The following is a 25,166-nucleotide window of genomic DNA, read 5'->3' as shown; positions in this document are numbered from 1 at the left end:
TCTAGAAGTTATTAAAAATATTTAACCATTGACATTTTCTTACACAGGAAGCTGTTTTTTTATATTTGGGTCAATACTTTGAAAAAAAAATACCACTCTGGACTTTAATTCTGTGTATAGTAGTTAATCAAGTTACCCGCAAAACCAAAATAAATACCTATTCTGTAGAAGAAAAGAGCATCTAATTACTCTCTCTGCCATGGCTTTTAATTATTAATTAAACTGCTATGAAAAACAGGTGATTATGAATGCCAGGGGAAAAGGTATTGAATTTGGGTATCTTGTTGGATTAACTCTCTACTACAAGTATGTTAGTAGCTATTTAAAGTTTATTCGTGTCAGTTTGGGCACACATGGTGTGTTTAGTTGGTAAAAAGAAGACATATTCTTCTACAGTTAAAAAAAAATATTGGCAGCAGTTATACAACCTATCACTACCTACTAATTCAATTTCTTAAATAAACAGACTTTTCTGCATAAACTGCCTACTTTATGGAGTGTCAAGGCAGAAAATTATTCTGTTGCAGAGAGTTGTTCAAATGTGAAATAATGCTTTAAACCATCCTTTATAGGATCTTCTTTTTCTGTCTTGACTATACTGACATCCAAAGAAGAGTAGCCTCTTAATATATCATCTGAAGTAGGTGCTTTCTCTATTCCAAATCTGAAGAGAAGGGAAAGTAAAATTAGGACCTTAATTTCAGGACTTGAAAATTTAAGGTGGGCCTGACAGCAACAAACATTGAATTGTCCTCTGCCAAAAACGAAAGTGAGAAAAAATAAATTTTATTATTAATTTGGGCTGATCAAGTAAATAAAACTATTAAACACAGAAATATTAAAGGAGCAAATGTGAAAAAGACAGACTTTAAAACGTCCCATGAAAATTTGCTTTAAAAGCAACCAAACTGTGAATGTCTCATATATATATGTATATATATATGTAGTGTATATATATGTAATATATGTATGCATATATTAAAAAGGAATAAAATAAAACTTGGCAGTGATAACTGAAAACAGAAGACGACTTTATCTGCCCTGGATTGATGGAGCCTATTAATGTCAGTTACATCATGTTTGTACAAACCTAAATAACTCTTGTTCATGCAATTGATTTAAAATTTAGAGAAAGGTTAAGCTTAAGAGATTGAAAGTCACTTGGAGAGAGCTGCCTTGAAGTAAAATTGGTGATAGCTGCAAATTTATCTTTGCTTTTGAGTATGGACATTCCTGAAGAATTAAACAGCTCCTTAGAGTTTCATGATTGTGCTGCCTGCAGTGAGTTTCCCTTATTGCCTTTAGAGTCCGACTTAGTGTTTCATAAAGGGAAGATATTGGATCAGGATAGATTTCATGCAAATTCTGTTTTTCATAGGTCATTAACAAACTGGGATTCATGGTCAAGAATATTAAAAAAAAAATACTTTGCTAAACTTGGCTTTCTTCCCTGTCTTTCATATTGCCCCTGGAAACTGAATCTCCAGAACATTATGACTTCCATGGGTGTACATCTAAGCAAATTGGAAAGTGAAAGGACTAAGATATTGATTCCTAGGTCTAAACCAGCTGTATTTCTGGATTTCTTTGCCAAAAGAAGATGTCAAACAAAGTTTCAACTTTGCCCTGTGTCTATGATTTGAAGTTAAAAAGAGGTAGTAGGAAAAGTAGTAGTAGTTGCAGTTATTATATTTGTACTGTTAAAATAAACAGTACCAGGTCATGAAGCTGATTGGCATAGTCTGGCTACTGCCACCCTTTTAAATTCCCTTCTCCCACCAAAGCAAGGTGTCTGCATTTAAACTGCCTATTGGAAATTATTCCCACTAATGCTTAAAATCCCAGACTGTCCTTGAGAATTGTGTGGAGAGTTCTAGTTATCCCAGGGCATGTCATGCCAGTTAGTCCATGTCAAGGACTACAATGTTTTAACACATATGCAGGAAATACATGAATTGGAAACGTATTCAATACATACCACTGCTGAAGCTCTGGCTCTAAGTATATTTATAACCTGTGTAGATGATGAAGCATACAGTATCTACACACTGGGTACTTTTAGAGCACGTTGGTTCTCCACAAGGAGCCAGTTTGTACATTATTTTATTGAGTGTGGAGGATGTTTACAACCACCATTCTCCAAATATAACTTGACTCTACTTGATATAATTTATTACAGTACTCTAGAGACTTCAAAACACTTGATTCTGTTTTATCAGTAGGCAGTTAGATTTGGGACTCAGTTTTAAAAGGCATATGCACTGCTGGAATGCTCTATATTTTTTATGAAACGGTAAATCGAGCAATTCTCTGTGCAGAAGAACTATTTGCTGGGTGGGGTTTTTATGTTTTTAAGACTAATACGGTAATTTCCTGTCCTCCATTATAACAATACAGTTTCTTCTAAATAGAACAGGAAAATATTGACCAGATATTAATTAAGAATATGTCTATTTTTTCTTGTGATGCTATGACACAGATTTTCACTACTTCCTATGATATCTGTTGTCTTGTTTGTTTTGATTTCTTGCAGCATCTTCTTTAACCTCCAGTGGTAATCGTACAGAAAATGAAATCTAGAGACAATGATTGTAAAAGCATAGCATGTGATAGTACCAGGAAGGCCAGGACACACATTAAGATACAACCAGCAAGGGATAGATGGGTGACAAAAAATTATCCTCTTAAGTGCATTAATGGCAAGAACACAAAGGAAAATGTTTGTCTTCCACTCAGCGTATCAGAGTTCAGCGTTCACTAAAAAGGTCAAATGCAAAAAATGTTTGTGTCAAGTAATACCAGCAAAAGCCAATATTTCTCAGATTACAATACAGAGGGAAATTTTAGTGGTATGTATGCTTTTTATGCTTGGAGATATTTGAAAAACTGGTCAAAGTAATCTCAGAGCTATTATCAAGATATTTCAGGGAATTTGTCTCTGCCAGGCGACATATCAAAAGACTAGGAAAGGACAAACATCATGGCTGTTAATGGAAAGAGAAACATAAGTTGGAGAATTAGAGAGTAGTCAATTTAATGTCAATGTCTAGAAAGAAATTTGAAATAAATAAACTAATTTTTTGTATGCAGCTGCAAGATAGCAAGTGAATGACTGCCCTGAAGGATTTGTCAAGAATAAATAGTGACAACCAATCTAATTTCCTCCTGTGATAGTATAACACATCTTGTGGATGGGTGACAGGCAGTTGCTGCAATGTGTCTTGATTCCAGTAAGGTTTATGACATTTCTTGACATTACAGTATTTTAAGCAAGTATTATACAGAAATAGTTGTACAGTCTTTGTTGGATAATCCAATAATAGGTATAAATGGTTCTCTTTCGAAAGTGACATACTGACTAGAGGGCTTGAAAAGGTCTGCCCTGGATCCGGTTCCCTTTAATACATCCCTTATAGTATGTTACCAAAAGTAAGCCTACTAGCTTTGTAGACGTGAAGCTTTAAAATGCAGTCTTGCGTCATTGAGAATGATCTTGACAGATTGAAGAATGAGTATGAAAAAGAGGGTGGAAGCCAATTATGGTACAGCACATAAACAAGAATAATCAAGTGTATGTGAGAGGCTGTGGGAAACAACTGGAGAAGTTGTTACTGGAAAATACTTGTATCTGGGGATGTAAATTATTTAGGGAGGTTTGATCCATCCTTCATCACCTTTCTAGCACTTAGGGAGGCCATCCCAAATGCCCCTGACTGCCCAAGTCAGTTAGATAGAGACAGTCATAGAAACAACAGATTTATTGTTATGATTTATTATTATGAAGTAGTATACATCAGTTTGTGGTAGGCAGGTATGGGGCTGATCAACAGAGACCTCCATTCATATGGTTTACCTTATATTCCTTTTTTCCCCATTTTTCCCCCTTCTAAGTAGGGAATGCACCCACTTTTTACTGTTTCCCCACTGGCCCTTATTTTTTTCTGATTTTTAGATGCTTATTTAGTTATTTCAGCCTTAATATGTGATACCATCACCACCGTCAGTAAGTCAGCACCCCTTTTTCACTATCTTTTGACATTCTTCACATAAAGGGAGTTCCTGATAACTTCCTTTTCATATATTTCACCTGCTAGTTTATCCCATTATCATTTTACTAGTTTAGTCCAGGGCTTGAGTTGGCCAACCAACTTTTCCTTTTGCGCTGTATGCAATGGCCAGCAGTTTCCCACATTGCAACCTTGTCAGTTTAGCATCAGGCCAGGGCTGGCCATTTACCCATGTGCCATAACAATCAGTGTCCTTTATGGCTGTTGAAGGAGGCAAGAATCATGGGCTGTACCTGCGTGAGTTACTGCAAGACATGCTGGATGTTCCTTCTGCTGCAAGGCAGGAGTTCTGCATCTGATTTTGCGTGCCATGTTTCTGAAAGGATATTGACCAGAGGTTTTCCATGGCCTGTGTGGACAGGTTGAAAGAAAGACACAGAGGGAAGCATGAAAGAAATATTCAGGAATTATAACTTTGTGCTCAGAGAATAACACATGAGAAGCAGCAAGGAATAGTGCCACACAGGCTGCACATTCTTGTTTGTGGATTTTTCCTCGATTTATGAACGGAATAATCTTTTTTTACTCTTGCAGTCAAAGGCCAAAATCATTTGAGTTTTTAATGGATAGGGCAAAAAAAGTCTTAAATTGTGGTTACAGGAAGACTGATTCATGTTTGACATGAGGAATAGACTTCCTCATCACTTGTAAAGATAATAACGTGCCGAATAGATTGTTGAGAGAAATTACGAAGTGTCGGTTACTGGAGATCCATAAAATATTAAGGAAACATTTTTTTAGAAAAAAAAATAGGTATCATGGGTACTGAATGTTTGGAGGGGGTAAGGTACTAAATTTCTTAGAAGCCTCTTTTCTGCTCTGTTTTTGGTAATTATATGATCCTAATTCTGAATAAGGAACTTTTCAAACATGGGGGGGGGGTTGCATTGTTCATCTTAACAGAACTGCTGCCCAGATATGCCATGAACATATTTGCTTGGCTTCATGCTGCAGAATAAAAGAAACCCTGCACATTAACTGTTTTTTTTTCTTTTTCTCAAAAACAGTGAAAAACCTTTTAAAAATACATCATATAGCAGAAAAAATACTTTCTCCTAATTGTTATTCTGGAAAAGTTAGATTCTTGCAGACTGTAATTTTACAATTTCCACCTGTAGAAAGGGAGCAGGACTAAATTCCCTTAAGAATAAAGAGACTATGTACAGATAGAATTGAGATCTCCCTTGGTAATTGTTTTATCTTTATTTATATGGGAGGCCAGTTATGCAGTTCCTAATGAAATTGTCTTTGTATGCTTCAGAGGTTTTTTCTGGGACCTCAGGTCTTCCGCTTAAACAAACTTACTCTAATGGAAGAAGTACCACTTTAAAGCACTTAAACTTTTTAACTTAGTCAGTTAGCTAATATGTAGTGCCTCTGCGAGGTAAATAACTATTACTACCGTACTGATTTTAAAGACAAGCAAACTTAAAAACAAAAAATCTGAATATTCACGAAACTCGACAAAACCAATCTATACATAATAGAATTCTGAAAACAGTGGTTGCATTTCTGAACATATTTCATGAAGTCTCACTACTATTTATAAAACAAGTATGTTCGTGGTATTCCTATGTCCCCTTTTTTTTGTTAATGAAGTAGTTTATATTAGATTACTCTTTGAAGTTGTAAGACTTCAAAACATTGCAATCTAGAAAATCTATAGAATGTTTCAGGCAAAGGAAATATATTTCTATTTAAGAAAAAATGTACAAGAGTGTATCTAAGCAGTGTTTCTTACCCTAATATGTTGGCCACATCTTCCAGCATTCAGCTGGGTCTGTGGTGTCTCTGCCAGTGAGTGGCACAAGGCAATTTGGTCTTTGGTGAAGAACCATGGTCTCTGATTAAGCTGCCTTCCTGAGCTCCCCATAGCTGTTAAAATATATATTTATATTTTTTAAAAAAATCAACAACTCTTCTTTATTCTCCCTTTCTTTGTATATTTCTGTCTTGTGGGTTGTGAGAAAGATTTTGAAGTCCAAAATTGTCTCCAAAGGCATCTGCTTTTCACAGCTTTTAGAACCCATTGCTTTTCCATTCAATATTACAGAACTGTGATTTTGCTGGATTACGACTATGAGATTCGTCCTTCTTCAAGATTATTCTCTAATTAAAATTATGTTAACATATTTTTAAGCAGAATTATCATTTTATTGGTTGGGGCGTAACATGTAGAAGGAAGCTGAGACTGAGTTTTCTTCGAGGACTCTTTTGCAACAGCTATAGCAAAAGAGCTACAGTTTGAAAGATTTGTTGTTTGTTTGTTTGTTTTCCCCAGACTGCAGAAGAAACAATTTGAGCCTTTATTTGGTGAGGAGGACAATATCTTGTTAGGTGTATTTTATTATTGTTGTAATATTGCCGGAAAATAAAGTAGACAAATAAGACCAAAAAAAAAAAGTGAAGGACTTGCGTTTTCCACTTTTATTTAGTTTGGTTCATTCCTGCTGCACAAATAGTTCTGCTGATTTAGTATAAGAATGCATAGCCAAAAAGGCAACTTACTGGTACCTGTCTTTAAGAGTGAGTTTTATGTTTTGGATCCTTACTTCAACAAGAAGGCTATTATGAGAAAAGGTGAGTGGCACAGCTGCAATTTTCCCAGCCTCCATGTTAAAACAATCAGATGAAGAGGAGAAACAATTATCACTACCCAAAAGGACTCAGAATCCAAATTTTGCACAGGCAGCCAATTCCTTGGAAGATATATGAATTCAGATACATACCTGTCTTAATAGTTGCCTTTGGGTTAGTATGGACATTTGTGGTGTTCATACTGTGCCCAGCTTGGATTTATAAATTTCATTCTTGAGCTGAAGCACATAAAACAGTTGAGTTTCATTATTTCCAAGTTCCTCTGTAGTTTCATCTCTAAAATCTTATGATTTGAATAGTCACCATTCGGACATAACTGAATCTAATTGATGTACTATGGAAACAATTAATATAACACATCAAAACTTCTAGCATTCAATTTTTTTTTTCTTTTTTTAGTTAATAATTATGTTTGTGAAAGGACTGCCTTTTTTTTCCTTCCCCAATATCTGTACTTTTCAAAATATGCAGTCTACTACTTGCTTTGGAAAAGACCAATAAAAATTACTTAAGCTACCTCAAGATATACTTCTCTTTGCTTACTTAATTTTGTATTGTTCCATTGTGCTTCATGATATGACACCGGTTCTTAACTTGCAGGCCAAGCTGGCATCTGTTGTAGATTCTTCTCCCACTTTAGTTACATAAGTGTACCCATCTGTTCTGACATTTCATACATCAGAGATCTACTTGATTTTCTTTCTTCATTTCCCTCTGGAGTGTTTTGCGTCATTTACTTTTCATAACTATTTAACTAAAAGTGCTATATACAAAATGTACTGATTGCTTTATTAAATGTAACACGTTAAGTTTCCAGTCATTGCAGCATCTGGATGCTTTATTGCTGAAGAAAACCAATAAGTGCAAATAAGAACTTCAATTTATCTGCTATGGTTGGATTAAATTTTGTTAGTGACTTGTTTTATCTCCTCATAATGAGTGCCATTGCTCATTTGGTTCATACAGGAACATTTGGAAAGTGTATTAGTATGTATTAGAAACTTAATAATACATTGATGATGTATGGGTAATTTTCCAGATGTGTGGGTCATTTTCCATGCAGTTTCAAAGAGCAGTTTCAAATTGATCATGCAATACGGGAATAAAATGGTGAAAGCATTGCTGAGAATGGGACAGCTTGTGGTGTTATGCCTTATGAGCACTCCTTAAAATTTGAAATGGCAGATTTCAATCCAAATAACAGAACAGTTTTTATCCCGGGACTAATATTCCCACCCACATACTGAGACCCAATTTGGTTTAACCCCAGCTGGCAATCAAAACCACAATAGCTGCTCGCTCACCCCTCACCACCACCCATCAAGTAGGGGAGAGAATTGAAAGGGAGGGGAGAAACTCATGGGCTGATATAAAAACAGTTTAATAAAATAACAAAATACTACTACTACTGCTACTAGGACTAACACATAAAATGAAGATAAAATATAAAATAAATCATGCTCAATGCAATTCCTCATGAGCTCCATCCATGTCGAGCAGCCAGTCCCAGGAAGAGAACAGCCTGGTCCTGAACCGCTGATCTCGGGGGAGAGCAAAGAGGCCAAAAAGGGAGAAGGGGCCAGAGGCCAGCTGCAAAATGGCAGAACAGCAAAAGATTGATCTAACAAAAACTAGCCAAACTAATGGAACTCCTGAACAGAAACTCAACTGGAACCGAGCTGAAATGGAGCAGGATCTAACCAGCCAGAAACCCCCACTCCCATTAAATATGAAGCATGAGGCTAATGGCATGGAATATTCCCATTGATCAGCCTGGATGTCAGTCAAGGTCTGTCCCGTCTATTCCCCCTTCCCAGCTGCCTCACACCTGCAGATAGAAAGCCCAGAAGGACCTTGGTCTCCTAGGCAGCAGCTAAGATATCATAAAGTTCTTACATTCTCTTCACTCTAACTCAAAAACACTGCAGAGTTACTTGAAGAAAATATTAACTCTATCCCAGGGTGCTATCTTATTATTCTCAAACTAAATCCAAACAATAACCATGCTAGCTGTGAAAAAGAGGAGTTTCTAAATGCATTAAGAGAATTGACTTGATTTCAGTCAAACCAGCACACCCTTCTAGCTGTCATCTATTTTTCTTCCTGAATGTATATATGTGCTGAGACTTCCATCAGTATTCTGCAGAGATACTCTTCTCCAAATTTTAAACTGATCTACAACTGCGCTACTTGTTGAATTTTTCCACTCCTTCATTTAAAAAAGTGGAACAAGTTGATATAGGCATTCATTTTATAGGTGTCTTTTAGAAAGTTCAGGAAATGCTGCAACATTTTGTTTACCAGTACCTTTAATACTTTTGTAAGTGTTTCATGGTGTTAACGCACAAACTGTAATCTTGGGATTTAAAAGACTTTTGGAAGGGTTTGGTTTGGTTTTTTGGTCTGGTTTGGTTTGGTTTTTAATGACATTGAACTATTATATACTAGCTAGTTTTTACAGGGAAGTTTTTTATTTTCTTTTGTAATATATAAATCAGCAGACCATTTTTTTTCTTATTTCTACTGTGAGGTATATAATTGTTTCTTCATTCCACAAATTATGTTGACAATGCAAAGCTAGGTAATGGTTTTAAAGAAAATTGAAAAACACTTTTAATCAGTTTTTGATATCTCTTGGGAATTATAATCAAATTTGGGGGAAAAGGAAGGGTCTTTCTATATTTTTTAAGGGTTCTAAGCCTTTCTCTGTGCTTTGATGATCTATCGTTTGGTTTTTTCTGATCGAAGTTCTTTTTTCCTAGAATTTGAGTTTTTGTTAGTCATTTCAATCAAGCAGAGTAAGATTCAGTGCATTGTATTCAAAATGTAACTGAAGTATTGCTGTTTGGTTTTGTTTAGACTTTGATGAAGGGGAATGAACAGGTGACCTTATCACAGTCCATACAGCTCAAGAGTGGTATTGCAATGTTGTCATTCTTATCATTCTTGTAATTACGTTTTTTGTTGTTGTTGCTGTCTGAGCTTGAAAGATTTCAGCATACAGAACAGGCTAACATAGAGTTTATAGCTGTTAATAATTATAAAAATCGGTTTATTCTGAACTGCCACAGGTAGAGTATGGTGTGACTGCAATCAAAATAATAATAATACTATAATCTACTATAATCTATTTCAGTAAAACACTTAGAACACATGCCAAAAATATGTCTGGAGCTAATTAGAAAATGCTGTCTTGTGTTTGTAGCTAAATATGTGCTCAAGAGACCTATCCAGAAGATTAAGTGCTACACTAAATCAAGGCAGCAATATTTGGCGCTCCTATCGCATCTTGCAGCCATAGACAAGAATACAACAGTGACAGGGCCTTCACAGGAATTCCATAAAATAAGTAAAGGAAATTATTCCTATTCCACAGACGGAAAACTTGGACACAAAGCACATCTTTATTGAAAAGCAAATCTCATTTTACTTCAGTTGAGAAATTCAGTGCCCTTTTTCTAAATTTAGAATTTTATTCAAAGAAAGTACAGTTATCTTTTGCACTACTGTTGGTACTTAGGACCAGTGCTTACGGGCCAACCTGTGGTTTCTGTCAACTAGATAAATCAAGTTTTTCCTGTAAATCACGTGTGTATTCTCAAGTGCAAACACAATCTCAACAAGTGGAGAACCTCAACAATCTCAACAAGTGGAGGTCTTCTAATACCATTCTGCCCTGAGTTTCAACTAAGAACTCAACTTTTTCCTTCTTTTAATAGATTAAATGAACATGTATGGTTTGCAGCAAAATATATAGTTTTCTTTCTCAGAATATGTCATGTTTGCTTTAAAATATGATGTTCAGTGAATGACCTGGGCGCTTTATCTGTGACTTAGTTTTGCCCTTTGACTTTGTGGATAATTCTGAAATTATTTGGTGAGTGCTGCTGTAAGAATAAATGGTGAAGATAATGATGAGGAACAAAGAAAATGTAGAAAGCCACATCCTTTGCTTATTTGTTTATCAATTTAATCAGTAAATTGCATTTTCAGTAAAGATTTTTAATACTGTTAGAGGTTAATAAATTGTGTCCATTTGCAAGACAGCAAAGATGACTTTGTGAATGTAAAGGAGAACATTGTATTGTTTGTGCTCTGCAATTTGGACATTATTCTTTTTGTCTGGATTATTTGATATTATATTACCACACTGATCAACTCAATATATAATATAATTTGCAGTAGATTGTCAACAATACCATAGTATATTTTGTTAAAGCAAGGAAGTATCTGAACATCCTGTTTTTAAACCTTTGCTGACTAGTATAGAAACAATTTTTTGGTGAGAGTTATTAAATTTACACAATACCAAAGTGAGAATCGGAAAAGCTACGGTATTTATTGTGCTGTTCCTTGGATCTCCTTTAAATGTTAATGCTGGAGCTTGGTAAAAGAGTAAAGAGAAGGATTATCCGGCTCAACATATTGATTTACAACTTATTTCTAAATAAGTTGATTGATAAGAGACATAATTGTTACATTAAGTAACAAAATTGGAAAACAACGTGAGATTTTCATGGTATAAGAGCATGAGCATGCATCTATACTATCAGCTAATCATTGTCCATTCTTTCCACCTTTGTGCTCTCTTGCTAATAGCTACAGGTACACACACTGGGCTTTCAGAAGAAAAGCATTCCTGAGATCATCACGTATTTCCCAAATCTACCCACAGAATGAAAATAATGAATGCCTTCTTCAGTCTGTGCCCACTGACTTCCAGCAAAGCTCTGTGGGCTCAGTATATTCACAAGTGCTATGACATTTCTGCCCTTGTGTAACTCAGTGTTGTCCTTAACTGAAAATGAGCAAGCTTATCAATAATAGCTGTACAATCAGATTGGTGGATCACTGCCCTGTTTCATGGGCAGTATGTTTCTCTTAATGTGTGCAATTGATTATGTAGGACCATGTTTTTTATAAGCTGCTGGCTGAATTGTTTCAGTACACTTAGATTTTTTGCTGGCTCAGGTGAGGATCTACTGAGACATACGTAGGTGGCTGTTAGAATGGTGATTATTTCAGACAAGAGTCAACCTGTGCTCTAAGTTTGAGTCTCAAGGATTTCTGACACACTGGCATGACACCGAACATTTCAAGAGTACAGTAGTGGTGGGAAGGCAAATGTGAAGAAGGGGATGATGCATCCTATTCTAATATGATCCCTCTTCCCCATGAAAAGACTCAACCTATTCAGATACATCGTATACTTTACTGAAAAATGAGCTTTAACTTTCAATTATTTTCTTTTACAGGTCATACATATGGGATGGGTAAATGAGAGACTTGAAGGAACTGATTCATCTCAGCTTTACAAATTCAAGTTTCTGGCACTGAAGGGTTCATCCTTCTACATTTTCAGCACTCCACCGGTAAAAAAAAAAAATATTTTTGTGATGTTATGTCTGAGTTTGTTTTTCCTTACTGAGTGAAGTTGTCAGCTGAGATTTCAAAAGCAGTTAAAGCCATAGATGTCACCGAATTTCAATAAGCTTTAAATATTTAACCTCTTGCAAGGTCCTCTGAAAATCTTACCATACCTGGATAGTTCAATGAATTCTTAGCAGGGAAGAAGTGTTTTACTTTTGAAACTTGTTAAGTTCAGATTTTTCTGTGGTTGGTTACACCCAATATTTCTTATCTGACATTTAGTCTAAGGTATTTTGTAGATGTAATGAGTTGGTAGTTACTCTGTTTTCTTATAGACAAGATAAACCATGAAAAACATCATCCATAGGATTAGTAGATACTTGTGGATTTTGCACACAGGCAAGAGATTGAACTGTTACAAAGAATCCAATGCTGTGTACAGTTTGAACAAGTCATATCAACTTGCTTTGATAATTTACATAGCTAGTAATAAGAATTCTGTTTCACAACAGATGACGTATCTGATACTTATCTAAAAAATGCTAATAAAAATTAATTTAAAAGAATGAAAGAGAAATTAGCTGTAGAATTCTGCACTCTTTAAAAGCGACCCATACTTACCACATAGCATTTTTTATTCCTTTTCTTTCTGGAGCCTTTGCTTTAAACAAAGAAAGAAGAATAAAATATGGAGTTGGAATGCAATTTCAGTTATACAGCTTCCTTACAATTTTCCTCAGAAGGTGGTAAATCTCCCAGTTTCTTCAGCTGAACCAAAGCAAATCTGTCCTTTACGTGTGTACCATCTGCAGTACCTTTGGGAAGTACATATTCTTATAACCTTATTTATAGACCTTAATGAGAAGCCATCAGTAACATTTTCTCTCTGTGTAGACTGAAATTGAAATCCAGCGATTCCTGCTAACATCAAGCATTTTTAAATGGCCAAGCAATGCTACTCTTTTTAAAATGAGACAGCACATATGGGAAATGGTTTTCTTCCACTTTAAAAAAATTATTTCCCTGTATGTTAAGTCAAACTAAAATTTTATTCAGTTACTACAGTCCAATTAAAATGCAAAAAAATCCCCCAAAATATTAAAGAAATAACACACTACATGAATGCTTTTCCTTTATAAATTCTTATTGTTTCCAGACCTGTTATTGAAGAAACGGTTTACATATAATTAAAACTATCCGTCTACATGATAATAATTGGGGATAAACTATTTCATTTATCATGTTCAGCACTCTACTAAGAACAGAGAAGTAAGGTACCACGTTACTTGCCAGTATCTATTACACTCTGTTGCGTTTCTGCACTTTTGGGGTTTTTTTGTAGAAACGGTGGCTTTTCAAAAAAATTAGCAAAGGGGACCCCTTTGGTCAATGTGTTACATCACTCCAGTACTCAAATACACCAGTAAGTGTGACAGAGCCTATAAATCATAAAACCTGTTGACCAGTTTTCTTGCTATTTAGTCATTCTGCATATGTTTTATATTGGGGAAAAAAATAAAACAGGAAATTGGCAGTTTCCAGCAGTCACCCACCTGGAGAATTCAAGCCTGGATCTAAAGCCACACTTTGAAGATGACTATCAGTGCCCTGAGGGTACCTCCCACGTTAACTGTCCCTGACCTTCTTCCCTGGGGCTCCCCCCACCCTTCCCACAGCCCAGGACCCCATTGGAGCTTCCCCAGGGCTGTCAAGCCCTGCCCCAGCAGCACAGCCAGCTGGTCTCCAGCTCCCCACAGCCCTGCCCTGCTCAGCCATGGCCCCAGTGAGCCAGGCTTACCTATAGGCCATGGTCCCAGTGAGCCAGGCCTACCCATGGGCCCTCATCCAGGCCTGGCCACAGCCCATTCCTGACCCCAGGGAGGTGGTTGGTGCCCACAGCTGGGGCTGCCTCCAGTCCCTGGGGCTGCCCAGCTCCTGGCTGGGGAAATGCCCTGGCAGGGGTGGAGGCAACTTTCTTCATAGCAGCCCATATGGCAGTGGGTTTTGTATTTGTGGCTGAAACAGCACTAACGCACTGGGCTGTTGCTGAGCTTTGCTTGCACAGCGTTTCTGTTTCTCACACTGCTCACCCTGGAGGTGGGCAAGAGTTTGGGAGGGGACATTACCGGGATAGCTGATCCGAACAGGCCAAACAGGATATTATGTACCATAAAACATCATGCTCAGCAATAAAAAATGGGATTTGGTCTTCAAAAGTAGCCATTGCTTGGGAACTGGCTGTCCATCTCTGTGCTTGGGTGGGCAGGGTCTGATCACCTTTGCATCACTTGTTTTTTAGCTCTTTCCATCACTTACTTAACTGTCCTTATTTTGACCCGTGAGTTTTCTTGATTTTACTTTTTGTATTCTCTCCCCCATCCTGCTGCGGGGTGTCAGGGATTTAGCGAGTGGCTGCGTGGTGCTCAGCTGTTGGATGGGGTCAGCCCAGTACGGGGCAACGGGATGGGCCCTGCCTGGTGCCCAGGGAGCCACCAGCCCACGCTGTGCCCTGACACTGGTTCTGTGTCACATATCCCAGCTCTTTAGGTGGAAACACGAGTCCCCACACAAAGCCACGCATACAGCTGTTTCACTATTGTTAGAGATATTTAGTAGTACTGCTTCTACCACTACTCCCACTGACTTTTTTACTATATTAAATGAAAAATTTAAAAATTGATCATTCTGTCACAAAAATACAGATGTTTTAACTTGCATGATCCTTAGAAGATAAGAGGTTAATGTTATTTTTTTAAGACATACTTCTATGATGGTCCTGCTATTTGCATACTGAATCAATGTAGTGTACCAGTGTATCAATGTAGTGTGCATGGAGTAGATGACCTACAAGTCATGCAGTTATCTTTATTTGTAATGGCCTTACCCATAGCTTTACAACTGCTTGTAACAGCATCTGGTACAATTTCTAATCTTTTTCTGTTTCATTGTGTGTAAAAGATGATATGAGTGTAAATACAGCTGCTAACTTTCATAAGAATGGAAGATATTGTTACCCATTGGCAAAAATAAATAAAGTTGTGCAAAAAATGTTGCTATTATAATATGAAAGAAATTACTATGGCAAATAACATTCTATTTATACTCTATTTTAACAATATCTCTGATGGTGTTTCCAAAAATGTAGAAGCTTCACCATAGAAGGAAATATCAAGAACGATATGATTAACAAAGAATGGTCTTTCTGCATTCCTAAAGTGGCTTATCTGACTGTATTTAAGTAATTTACAGATTTCATTTACAGATTGTTATGTTAGAATCATGGCATATTTCTGAAAACTGCACATGTGAAAAACACCATTGCAGAAATAGAAATTATTCTTGTGTCAATGTTAATATACAAGCAGCATTTTATTACATTTCAGAAGCATCTAATTTCTGTCAATTTTCAGATCTTGAAAAAGTTCTGAATTCATATCCAAGAAGAAATTGGAGAGACATTATTCAAAATTGTCATGCAAAGCCAAACTATTTTTTATGTCATTGAAAATTTCCAGAAAAATGAAGCATTTTGGTTTTATGGAACATGTGCTGTATGTAGCGGAGGATTGTACTGTTTGATTTTTTTTATGTGTTCCTCATAGTTCAGTATGATTTTAAACTCTAGCCTTAAAGTAGCCATATCTTTGGAGCTGTTATCTTACCTTTGATTACAAAACTCTTTTTTTCAACATGATTAAATAAATAGTGCTGAAGTGTTTTACATGACGGCAGCTGGACAATTGCTGCGTATGCTGCTTATAGTTTTAAGAAAAGGAATAAATACAAGAATAATGTGAAAGTAACAGAAATACTTCCGCCTTTGAAAGACATTACAGAGAAAAAAGCTTGCATAATCTAATTAGCACATGAGCAGTGCTTTGAATGTTAGAAAGTACTGCTAAGTAAGTTCTAAATACTTGTATTTGTAATTTACATTGTACATAATGTCAGTGTAACATATTTGGAAAGAGGTGGCAATGAGTTGGAGGGCATAGACTTAGCCGTGAATGCTTTTGGTGAACTTTCTAACTCTGCATGCAAGTCTTTATTTATTTTGTTCACGTATTTGCTAGGATCTGACTGCTCTTCAGTGTGTGTTTTGTACCATCGTGTTTGAGTTGTTTTGAATGTCTCCAGCTTCTTATGTTGCTATATTGTAGTTGGTCTCAAGAACATTTCTTGATTTTTTTTTCCTTTTTAGTATGTTTTAATTATTTTTTAAAATTATACTTAGCTCCTGTTTTCCATCGAAGAGTGAAGAGGCCAGTGAAATTAATTACTGTTGACATAAAAATATTAATTTTTTTCCCAGGCCTTTTTAGTACTTCTGAGTGGGTTGGATGCTTCTGTGTCAGATAATGCTGCATTCTCTGTATTCCAGTAATAAGTATTACAGCCATTTTGTTGATTTTTTCCTTAAGTTTTACTCATTAAATGGATTCCTTTTTTTAATATATATTGCGGGGGGGCACTGGAGATTTCTAGAATAAGATTCAGTGTTCATATAAATTCAGAGAGTATGTTATGTTCCCTTTGACTTTAGTGAGTTTTGAAGTGTGATTCTCTTTTACATGCTCTCCGTGTTTATTTCCTATTTCTAGTCAACCCCTTAGTGCTGATCTCTGAACAGACATAAAAGTCTTTTATGCCTGTTGTATAATTGCAGAATTCTCTTCTAGGGAGTAACTGTTTTTCAGCTTGTTGTTTACTACTTGTATGTGTCAAAATGAACTGAACTTTGTTGTTTTATCTCTATTCTAAGTCTTAACTTTTTAAAGAAAATCAGTGATTAACATACACATTTGAAGTTAAGTATATGTGGAATATGAGCCTGAACTGAGATCACTTGGTCTAAGTAAAACTAGATTTAGTATCTTGCTTATTTTTGGAAATCCACCGTAATGCTTGTTTTTTAAACACAAGGAACTTAAGGACACTCATGCTGAAGTAAAAAGTACTTCTGCAAGACTTTTGTAACCCTACATATTTATTTCAGTCTCATTATGGACTTAAAATTGTAACTTCAGGCTCCTATTTCTTCTATCTTTGTTAATTTTTATTCTGTCTGTGATCATCTCAGTGTTATTCGTGAGTTTACAAATGTGTTATTTTAGATTATTTCTGAAAGGATTGATACAGGCAAATATCTACAAAACCAAGTAATCAATATGTCACATAATGCATTGACTTAGGTAAGGAGTTGATCTTCCAGTTATAATAATTGCATTCAGCTTCTGTTGGTCATAATTCATGTGTTAGACAAACAAGGATTAAAGTGGAAGTCCAGTGAGTGCTAATTGGTACTTTCATGTATTTTGACACTGTTTTTGACGCTGTCAGAACTAAATTCATATGAATGAATGTCTCATTAAGTGACCCATTCTGAATATACCTTTTTTGAAACATTTTTCAAATGCTTTACTAAAAAATAATCTTGTCATGCTAAAATAAACCCAATAAATTGCAATATACAGAATACCTACAGAAACAATTCCAAGGGGGTATATGGGAAAGACTTTTTTATTGCTTAAGGAATATATTTCACTATCTCATTTATCTTGGTTAGCTATCTTTACCTTGTTATTAAATGTGTGGTAATGGATAAGTCTGCAATAAATGGAAATATCCTTTAAAGCAAATGAAGGATAATGCACTTTTTGTGAACTTTTCTGACTCCTTCCAGCTTTTCTCATTGACTAGAAGTATATGATCATTTGTGATTTTTTTAAAAGCAATGGAGTCTATAACAATAACATTTTAGACTTAGACATACTATGATAGTTCTGAGAAAACTATAAATAATGTCAGCTGTCTCTTTGGATTCTAGAGTCCCTTTGTCATGTGTTTGTCCCCCCCACCCTTAAAATCCTTCTCAACATATTCTCCTGATGACCTTGCACACCGTGATATTCAAACTGTTTCTCTCTTGGTTTTAAGTATGGTAGCCTTACTCTGACATACACAGTAAAATAAAATCTTGGCTTATATAGGTGCTGACAGTTCCCATCATCACTAGCTACCTCTGCTGAAAAAGTCATGAGAGGTTACAGAGAGCCAAAGGATGAAAGAGATGCACAGGATAATGGAGAGAAGGCTGACATATTCAGAGGGAATTTAATGGCACAGCAGTGTCACCGTTGTCCATGGTAGCATCATTAATAGCAGCAAAGAACCTCAACAGTTTAAATTAATCTTCAGGAATCAAAACAAATTATATGAGCAAATGAAAGTCCAGTCATGTCTCAACAGCTCTTAGGTTATAGCTTGTGTCACTCAATTCAGTTTCACAAACAGCAGATTAAGTTGGGACTTATGCTTTTATATCTTGTCTAACCAGTAACAGGAATGACGGATTCTCCTGCTTTTAACTGAGATTAAAAAGAATCTTTCCCTTCGAGAAATTCAAGACCAAATAATGAACTGGCCACTTTTCTAGGCAGTAAACCTTATTTTACAAGACACATGAAGATCCCTTTTGAGAATCAACAGTAATGGGCAAAAACCTGTATTATTTATTTTCTTTTCAAAACAGTCATCAAGTAAAAAAGATTTCCCTCTAAATAAATATTAAGCAAAGAACTGCAGTACTTGCTCTGTGTGAGCATGTTTATGTGTATAATATTTCTTTATGAATCATCTTTATAATTCCTCAGTTTCCGTTGTTTCTAAACTTGTGTTATTGCTTAATTTTAGCAATGATTATAAAGCAAAACTCAAAATATTGCATGGACCTTACTATAAGGAAAAGACTAACAGAAATCTAAAAATTAGACATTTATGACTCTAAAATTGCCACATTTTATGAAGTGATGGGAGGACAAATATAATATCTAAAATTGCTTTAAATTAATTTTATAAAACATCTAACATTAATTTAAATTTGACCAGGTTTCTTAGTAATACTAAGTACATTTAAGGGTAGCCATATGTAACATTTTGAGCTTTAATTTATGATGAGAAATTACTTATAATAAAACAGAAAGAGAAAGTCTATAAAATGCTTTTACATATTCAACTGCATGCATTCCATCAAGTGGTTTCTCATTTGATTGTTAAAATATAAAAACTGTCAAATGGAGAACCCTAGAATATAAGTCCCTTTACGTACTGAAAAGATGTGGTGATAGCACTTTCTCTTCAAGAGGACTTCAGTCCCATTTGCAATACATGGTTCACTGCATCTTAATTTAGTCACCTAGAAGTTAGATCTAATCTAAAGTTAAATAAACTGGGAGAAAGCCTTGCCTTTTTTCTTTTTTTTTTTTCTTCTTTCTCAATATGTTGAAATTAATATTAGATTATTAAGAGTTGTATTAGGTTCTTAAGATCAGGTACTTCTGATGTCTAGATTTAGAGGGGTTGTTTTCCACACTAAGAAGAAAGAGTTCAGGTAAATTCTGAAACATTGCTTTGAACACATATCTGAGAGGTCTATTCAATAGTGATATTAATTGGTTTCAATTTGAGTGGATATAAGAGCATATAAGGTTAGAAAGAAACTAACACCAAGTTCAAATTACTCCTGCAAGACCAGTCTGTGAAATAACATTTAATAACCAGTAGAAGTCACATCAGTCTGCTCCTAAGTGTTGTAGTGCTTTGGATTTTCACCGGTTTGTCACCATTTTGCTTAATGGTTTAGAATTTATGAAGACCTGTAAATTCAACTAAAAAATAATTTTTTTAAAAAATCATGTTGATCTTCATGCAAAACATTAGGAAAAAGTTGATTATTGTAGGTGAACTATGTGCTGCTGTGAATACAGAGAAAAAGAATCTGTTATCGAATTTCATACCTTTTTGCTAGTTAAGTTTCATCCACAGAAGACAGATGTTTTACAGGCAAATTTTGCGTTACCTAAATAATTCAATTTAATTTTTCTGCTTTTTTCCTTTTGTGAGGGGATGGGAACAGGACAAAGCTGCATCTGCCCTAGTATTTTAAAGAATCCAGGCTGCTATTAGAGTCACCAAAACACTTATTTCTATGTAGTAAAAGCCTCAGAGTTTAAACTTAGTCAAATTCTTCATATGTCTATGCAACCTGTGCATTCACCAAGACCCAGGATTTTGCTGTAAAATATATAATCAAAATAATGTTTGTTACCCTTTTATTTTTCCTATGTATAGGTTCTTTTTTTTTTTTCTTGAACTACATAGTCTATGTACTCTTTTTAAAAGAAAACATATTATCACATTATATCATGAACTAGAATTTAGGGAAAAACTTCAAATATCATTCTGTCAAATTTAACAGCCTATCATGTCATGGGATAAAGCAACAAGATCAAAAGAAAACAAAGAAATAGGTCTTTTCATATTCACTGTTAAGGACACCATTGACATTCATCTTACTTTCAAATATCGCAGTCCCATAGTCCTTTTCAGTTTTTAATATTGGTGTTCTAGTGTATGTAAACTCCTACCTGAGTTTAGGAACACATCTTGGCCTGTTGATTGTGAGATTTTTTTAAATGGAGACATGAAGCTGAATGACTGAGTTTGAGACTCTGGGTTCTCGTGTTAGCGTATTGATCATTAAATACGCTTATTTAACTCACCACAGAGATTATAAAGAGGTCTCTGTTATACTGTAGTAATAATGGGGAAAAAATCAATTAAATTATTTTATACTTTTAATTTATAGTAAGACTCCTGTAGATGTTGTTTCTGTAAAAACTGAATGCTATTTGACAGTCTTTTCTAAATGCTGGATATTAAATGTAGTACTGTGCCTATATTTAGAGCATCCAGTAGAATAATGATGGGTGAAGTCTTTAATTTTTTTTTATCTGTACATGTTTTTAGAATGAAGAACGTGTTGTTAATATTTTCTTTTGATATTATAGGTAAGCACACTAGACTGGGTACGAGCTGAAAAAATCTATAACCTCTGTGAGGTTCTATTTAAAATTCACAAGGTAGGTTTCCCAACAATTACAATGATATTATTTAGTAAAGCAAGTTTGCCTTTTCCTGTTAAAGATACGCTCAAGTTAATATTGACTTGGAACAGCTGACATTCAAATAGTTTATCTGTTAAAAAAAAAAACAAAACTATTTGAAATGGCTAGTGCATTAGCTATGCAACTATAAGAGACTATTGAAAATGAATTAAGCTCCAAGTGAGCAAGTTACTAAAATGCTTCAATAGTGAAGAATTTTTTTCAGTATTAGAGCTGGTTGTGTGAAGTACAGGTGAGACAAACAGCTAAGCATAATGAAGCTGGATATTGCATTTTTCATACTGGCTCAGATTAAGTGAATGTGGTCGAGAATGATTTTGCTGTAATTCCTGGTCTATATTAAAATACTTTATTGAATTTCAGTAATTAGAAGCATAAACTTATGTCTTTTTTAGATCATGTGTAGTTTGCAAATATTTTAGTAGGTTTTACCTTACAAAAGGCAACATGGTACATTTGCGTACCATAGAATTCTTCATTTTTGTCCACCACCTAGAGACAATGTCATGTTTTCTGTTTAGCTTGTCCCAAGCAAGGATTTTGGGCAAAACCTTAGCAGTCTGTTTAAATAATTTACTTACAAAGGATACTTTCTTGTAAGTTATATTAGCTGGATTAATTTAGTTCTCTACCAGCTAGTCAAAAACTGTTTTGCAGATGAGGTAAGAATACATGACAGCCTACTAAGCTAAGAGAATAAAAACAAACATATAATCAGGAAAAAGAAAAACCAAAAGATCAGTCCATTCAGATAAAATGCCGTTTCACTGAAAAAATCCAAATTAGCGTTAGTTCTCAGCAGCTGGTGTCCTTCTCTCTGCTGTTCCTCCTTTGACCATGGACCTGGTTGTGGAGAAGGAAGGTTGTTGCTTTGTTACCTGTACAGATCCTGACTTAACATTGTGCTGAAGGAAAACTGCTTAAGTTTCGTTTCTTAGGGGAGTGCTACTTATGGCTGATTTTTCTCTGGTGCAACACAGTTCTTCAGGACCGTTCACAGAAGGAAAAGCATAGAGAGGAATTCTCTGTAGTGCTAAATGACAAAATTCTTCAAAGAATGGGGTGGCAGGGAGTTTCCATGCCCTGATTGCTCAAACTACTTGTCCCAGACTGACTTTCAACAACATGGGCATGTTTTCCTGCACCAGTTTTGTTGACTGTGTTGTTGGTTTTGGTTGGTTGGTGGGTTTTGTTGGTTTTTTGGTTTGGTTTGGTTTGGTTTGGTTTTGGTTTTTTTTTTTAAGATAAATTGAAAGCATGATAAACCAACAGAGCAAGGAGCGCACAGAACTTGACAGAAATCTAGAAAGAAAATCTCTCATACATGAGCTGACGTCTTCATTCTACAGAGGTGTCAGTCCCATCAAGTAGTTGCTAGAAAAGCTGCTGTCAGCTGTCAGTTTTGCAGCCCGTCTCTGCCTGTTTTTCTCTGTCTGAAACCTGCTGGCACTGGGCAGGGGAGAAACATCCCCTTCTCTGGCAAATGTGGGGAGAGGAAAGTGTGTTGGGCAGTGCCATGCCAGGAAAATAGTAATCCTGGAGTCTGGGACTTGAGCTCAGCTCTGGAGCATGGGCTACATGAGCAGAGCCGTATTTTTCTGGGCATAGCATTATTTTAATGTGACCGTGTCTCCAGCTGGGTGCGTGTGGGCAACTTCAGGTCCTGCCTGTCACTGAGGCAGCAGCAAAGAGCAGAGGTTCTGTCCCAGATTATTTGTTCTGTCTCCTTAATATTCTTTAAAATTTACTTTTTCCTGATAAATAAGTGGGGCAGCAATGAAATATGTGCTCATTATGCATTTTGAAAAGATTTTGCTATGGTTTGGGTTTTGTTTTTTTTTTTTCTCCTTCAAATCTTAATATTGATTTGAAACTCAGCCCTTCCTTGAATATTCTGGTAATTTCAAGGACAATCTATCCTTAAAGCAAATTCTGTGATACTTTTTCATTAAGAAAAAGAAGTGGGAAATAAACTACCCAGGATTCAAATCTTTAATGTTCTTGACATTTTAATAACTGAATGTTTAATTGCCAGTCTTCATGAATACATTAGCTAAAGTGCAAAAGCTCAAATTCAGCGCTTTAACCTCTTTTCTGTTTGGTATAAATGATGAGGCAAACTGAGCAAATCTTAAGAAGATAGAAAAAAGTCTTAAGAGATTGCAGACTGAAAGATGGAGTTCATGTTGTAAAAACTGCCATTTGGGAAGGGTTTTCTTAAGGATTTCCAGAAGCTGGTTAGAACTAGTGCAAAGCTGTGTTGGAGAGTTCCGTTGTATATTCTCACAAAAAATGGATTTTAAAGTGAGGTGCACTTATCACTCACATAATTGTAAGCTTCTTATGTATGTTTATTATGGCAAAAGAGTTAAACATGGAAAATAAGAATCCGATATTGAAATGGCATTTTAAAACAAAATGTTTGCTCTATTTTAGATGTGTGTGTGTGTGTGTGTATACATTCATGCATATAAATACACACTCGCATACACAGACATGCATATACAAATATGTGAATTAAAATTCATCTGTATATCACATACTAGCATATTCATGACACTTAGTGGTAAATATTTACTGGAACTGTTGCTGAAAACCTATATTTTTCAGGGGTGAGAATATTAGATGTATTTTTTAAAGCCATTTGTCTTAAAAAACATTTTATTTTCTTTTATTGCCTGGTGTTTTCACACATGACATTTTCACATACAAACTAAAAAATATTAATATAGTAGTCAATGAGCCAGGGTGAGCAGTACTGAGTCTTGAAACAGATGTAGATATAATATCTGTCAGTCTCTGGCTGCTGAGCACCGGATGATATCTATGCAGGTATTTTTTTCAGATTTCTTTTCACCAGTTCAAAGGAGTATCATAAAATAACACTGAACTTCCTCAAGACGGTTCTCTCCTCAAGTAGCTCTAGGGCCATTTTTAACGACGAAGTGCTGCAAACCCTGGTGGCATTGTGTGGTGTTTCTGAGGTGCCCCACAAAACATCCATAGCTTAACAGACTAGAACTGAGTAAATTACCTAAAGTTACATTTGCCAGCTTTGTGTTATTCACTAATTCACCCACACAAGCAAAATTTTCAGTTCCCATCTGAGTATTTTGATCCTATGTGTGAATATGAGAGCAGTATGCAGAGGAGGGTTTGCTAGCGGACCATTTATTTTCTCTGCTTTTCATTACTAAAAAGTGGATCTTCACTGCTTTCCTGTGAGGGCAGTTGTGTGTCCATCTAGAGCAGGAGGGACACAAGACCCAGAACATTTAAACATTTATTTTACATCTATTGGAATGGTTTATGTTACATTTGGATGCTCAAATTCCAGTTGTCTGTTTTCATGTGCATGGAGTTTCAACAACAGCCTCCATAGGCTACGATACACTGTTAGGGGTCCTGTAAAAATAATTCTTAATCTTCATAAAGCTTATCCTGACTACAAGATTCTGGCACTTGGGTGCCACTACGAAGCTGCATTCTGGTCTTTTCAAAGCCACCTATGTCCAGGCAAACGTAACTTGTTTTACCTCAGATCAGCTTGACTAGAGTCAAGTCTCCTAAACTGAACCTGGAGTGCTAGAGAAAGAAAACTCTGTTTGCAGGTGACTTTAGAAAATAAAAAATGATATTCTCTTTGCAAATTACTTTTTTTTTGTTTTCTCAATCTTTTCTGCCCCATGCCATCATAGAGGAATGGTAATAAGAAAAGGCTCTCTCTGATAAATAGAAATTGTAAAAATTCATAATTTGGAAATTCAGTCAGTGCAAGTACGCAGATGTATAAGCAGTAGCTTTTTTATTTCATTTTCTTTTTCTCCATATTTATGCTAATCAATGAAGTTTTGAAAGATTAGGGAAATTTCTTGGAATATCTTTTTTTCATTTACAAAACATTCTTTTACAGATATTTTTTATTATGAAAGATTGATGTGAAGATTTTCTTCTTGTTGTTGAAGGTGATGGTAGGCTCTCACTTTACACTCCTTGTCTTTGCAGAGCAGTATTGGCAGCTATTAGGAGACATTTGAAAGCTCACATTGTCATTTCCAGAATTAGCCCTTGGGTGCTTGATAAATTATTGCATTCCTTGGTGTTTAGCATATTGAAACCCAATTAGAACAGAGTAGTTACATTCTTCTGTAAAGCTGGTACAGAG

General features: G+C 35.6%; 1 protein-coding gene across 1 annotated transcript in view; it reads left to right on the top strand.

Annotated features, from left to right (window-relative positions):
* SNTG2 (syntrophin gamma 2) overlaps positions 1 to 25,166 on the top strand; it is a 262,809-nt gene that overhangs the window by 206,198 nt on the left and 31,445 nt on the right. Inside the window, exons 12-13 of the mRNA XM_065632065.1 lie at positions 11,921 to 12,037; positions 20,885 to 20,956. Of these exons, the coding sequence (XP_065488137.1) occupies positions 11,921 to 12,037; positions 20,885 to 20,956 (189 nt within the window). The remainder of the gene's footprint in view (positions 1 to 11,920; positions 12,038 to 20,884; positions 20,957 to 25,166) is intronic.

The sequence above is a fragment of the Caloenas nicobarica genome, chromosome 3, assembly GCF_036013445.1.
Source record: "Caloenas nicobarica isolate bCalNic1 chromosome 3, bCalNic1.hap1, whole genome shotgun sequence".
Taxonomy (NCBI): domain Eukaryota; kingdom Metazoa; phylum Chordata; class Aves; order Columbiformes; family Columbidae; genus Caloenas; species Caloenas nicobarica.
This window is presented reverse-complemented; position numbering and strand designations above follow the sequence as displayed.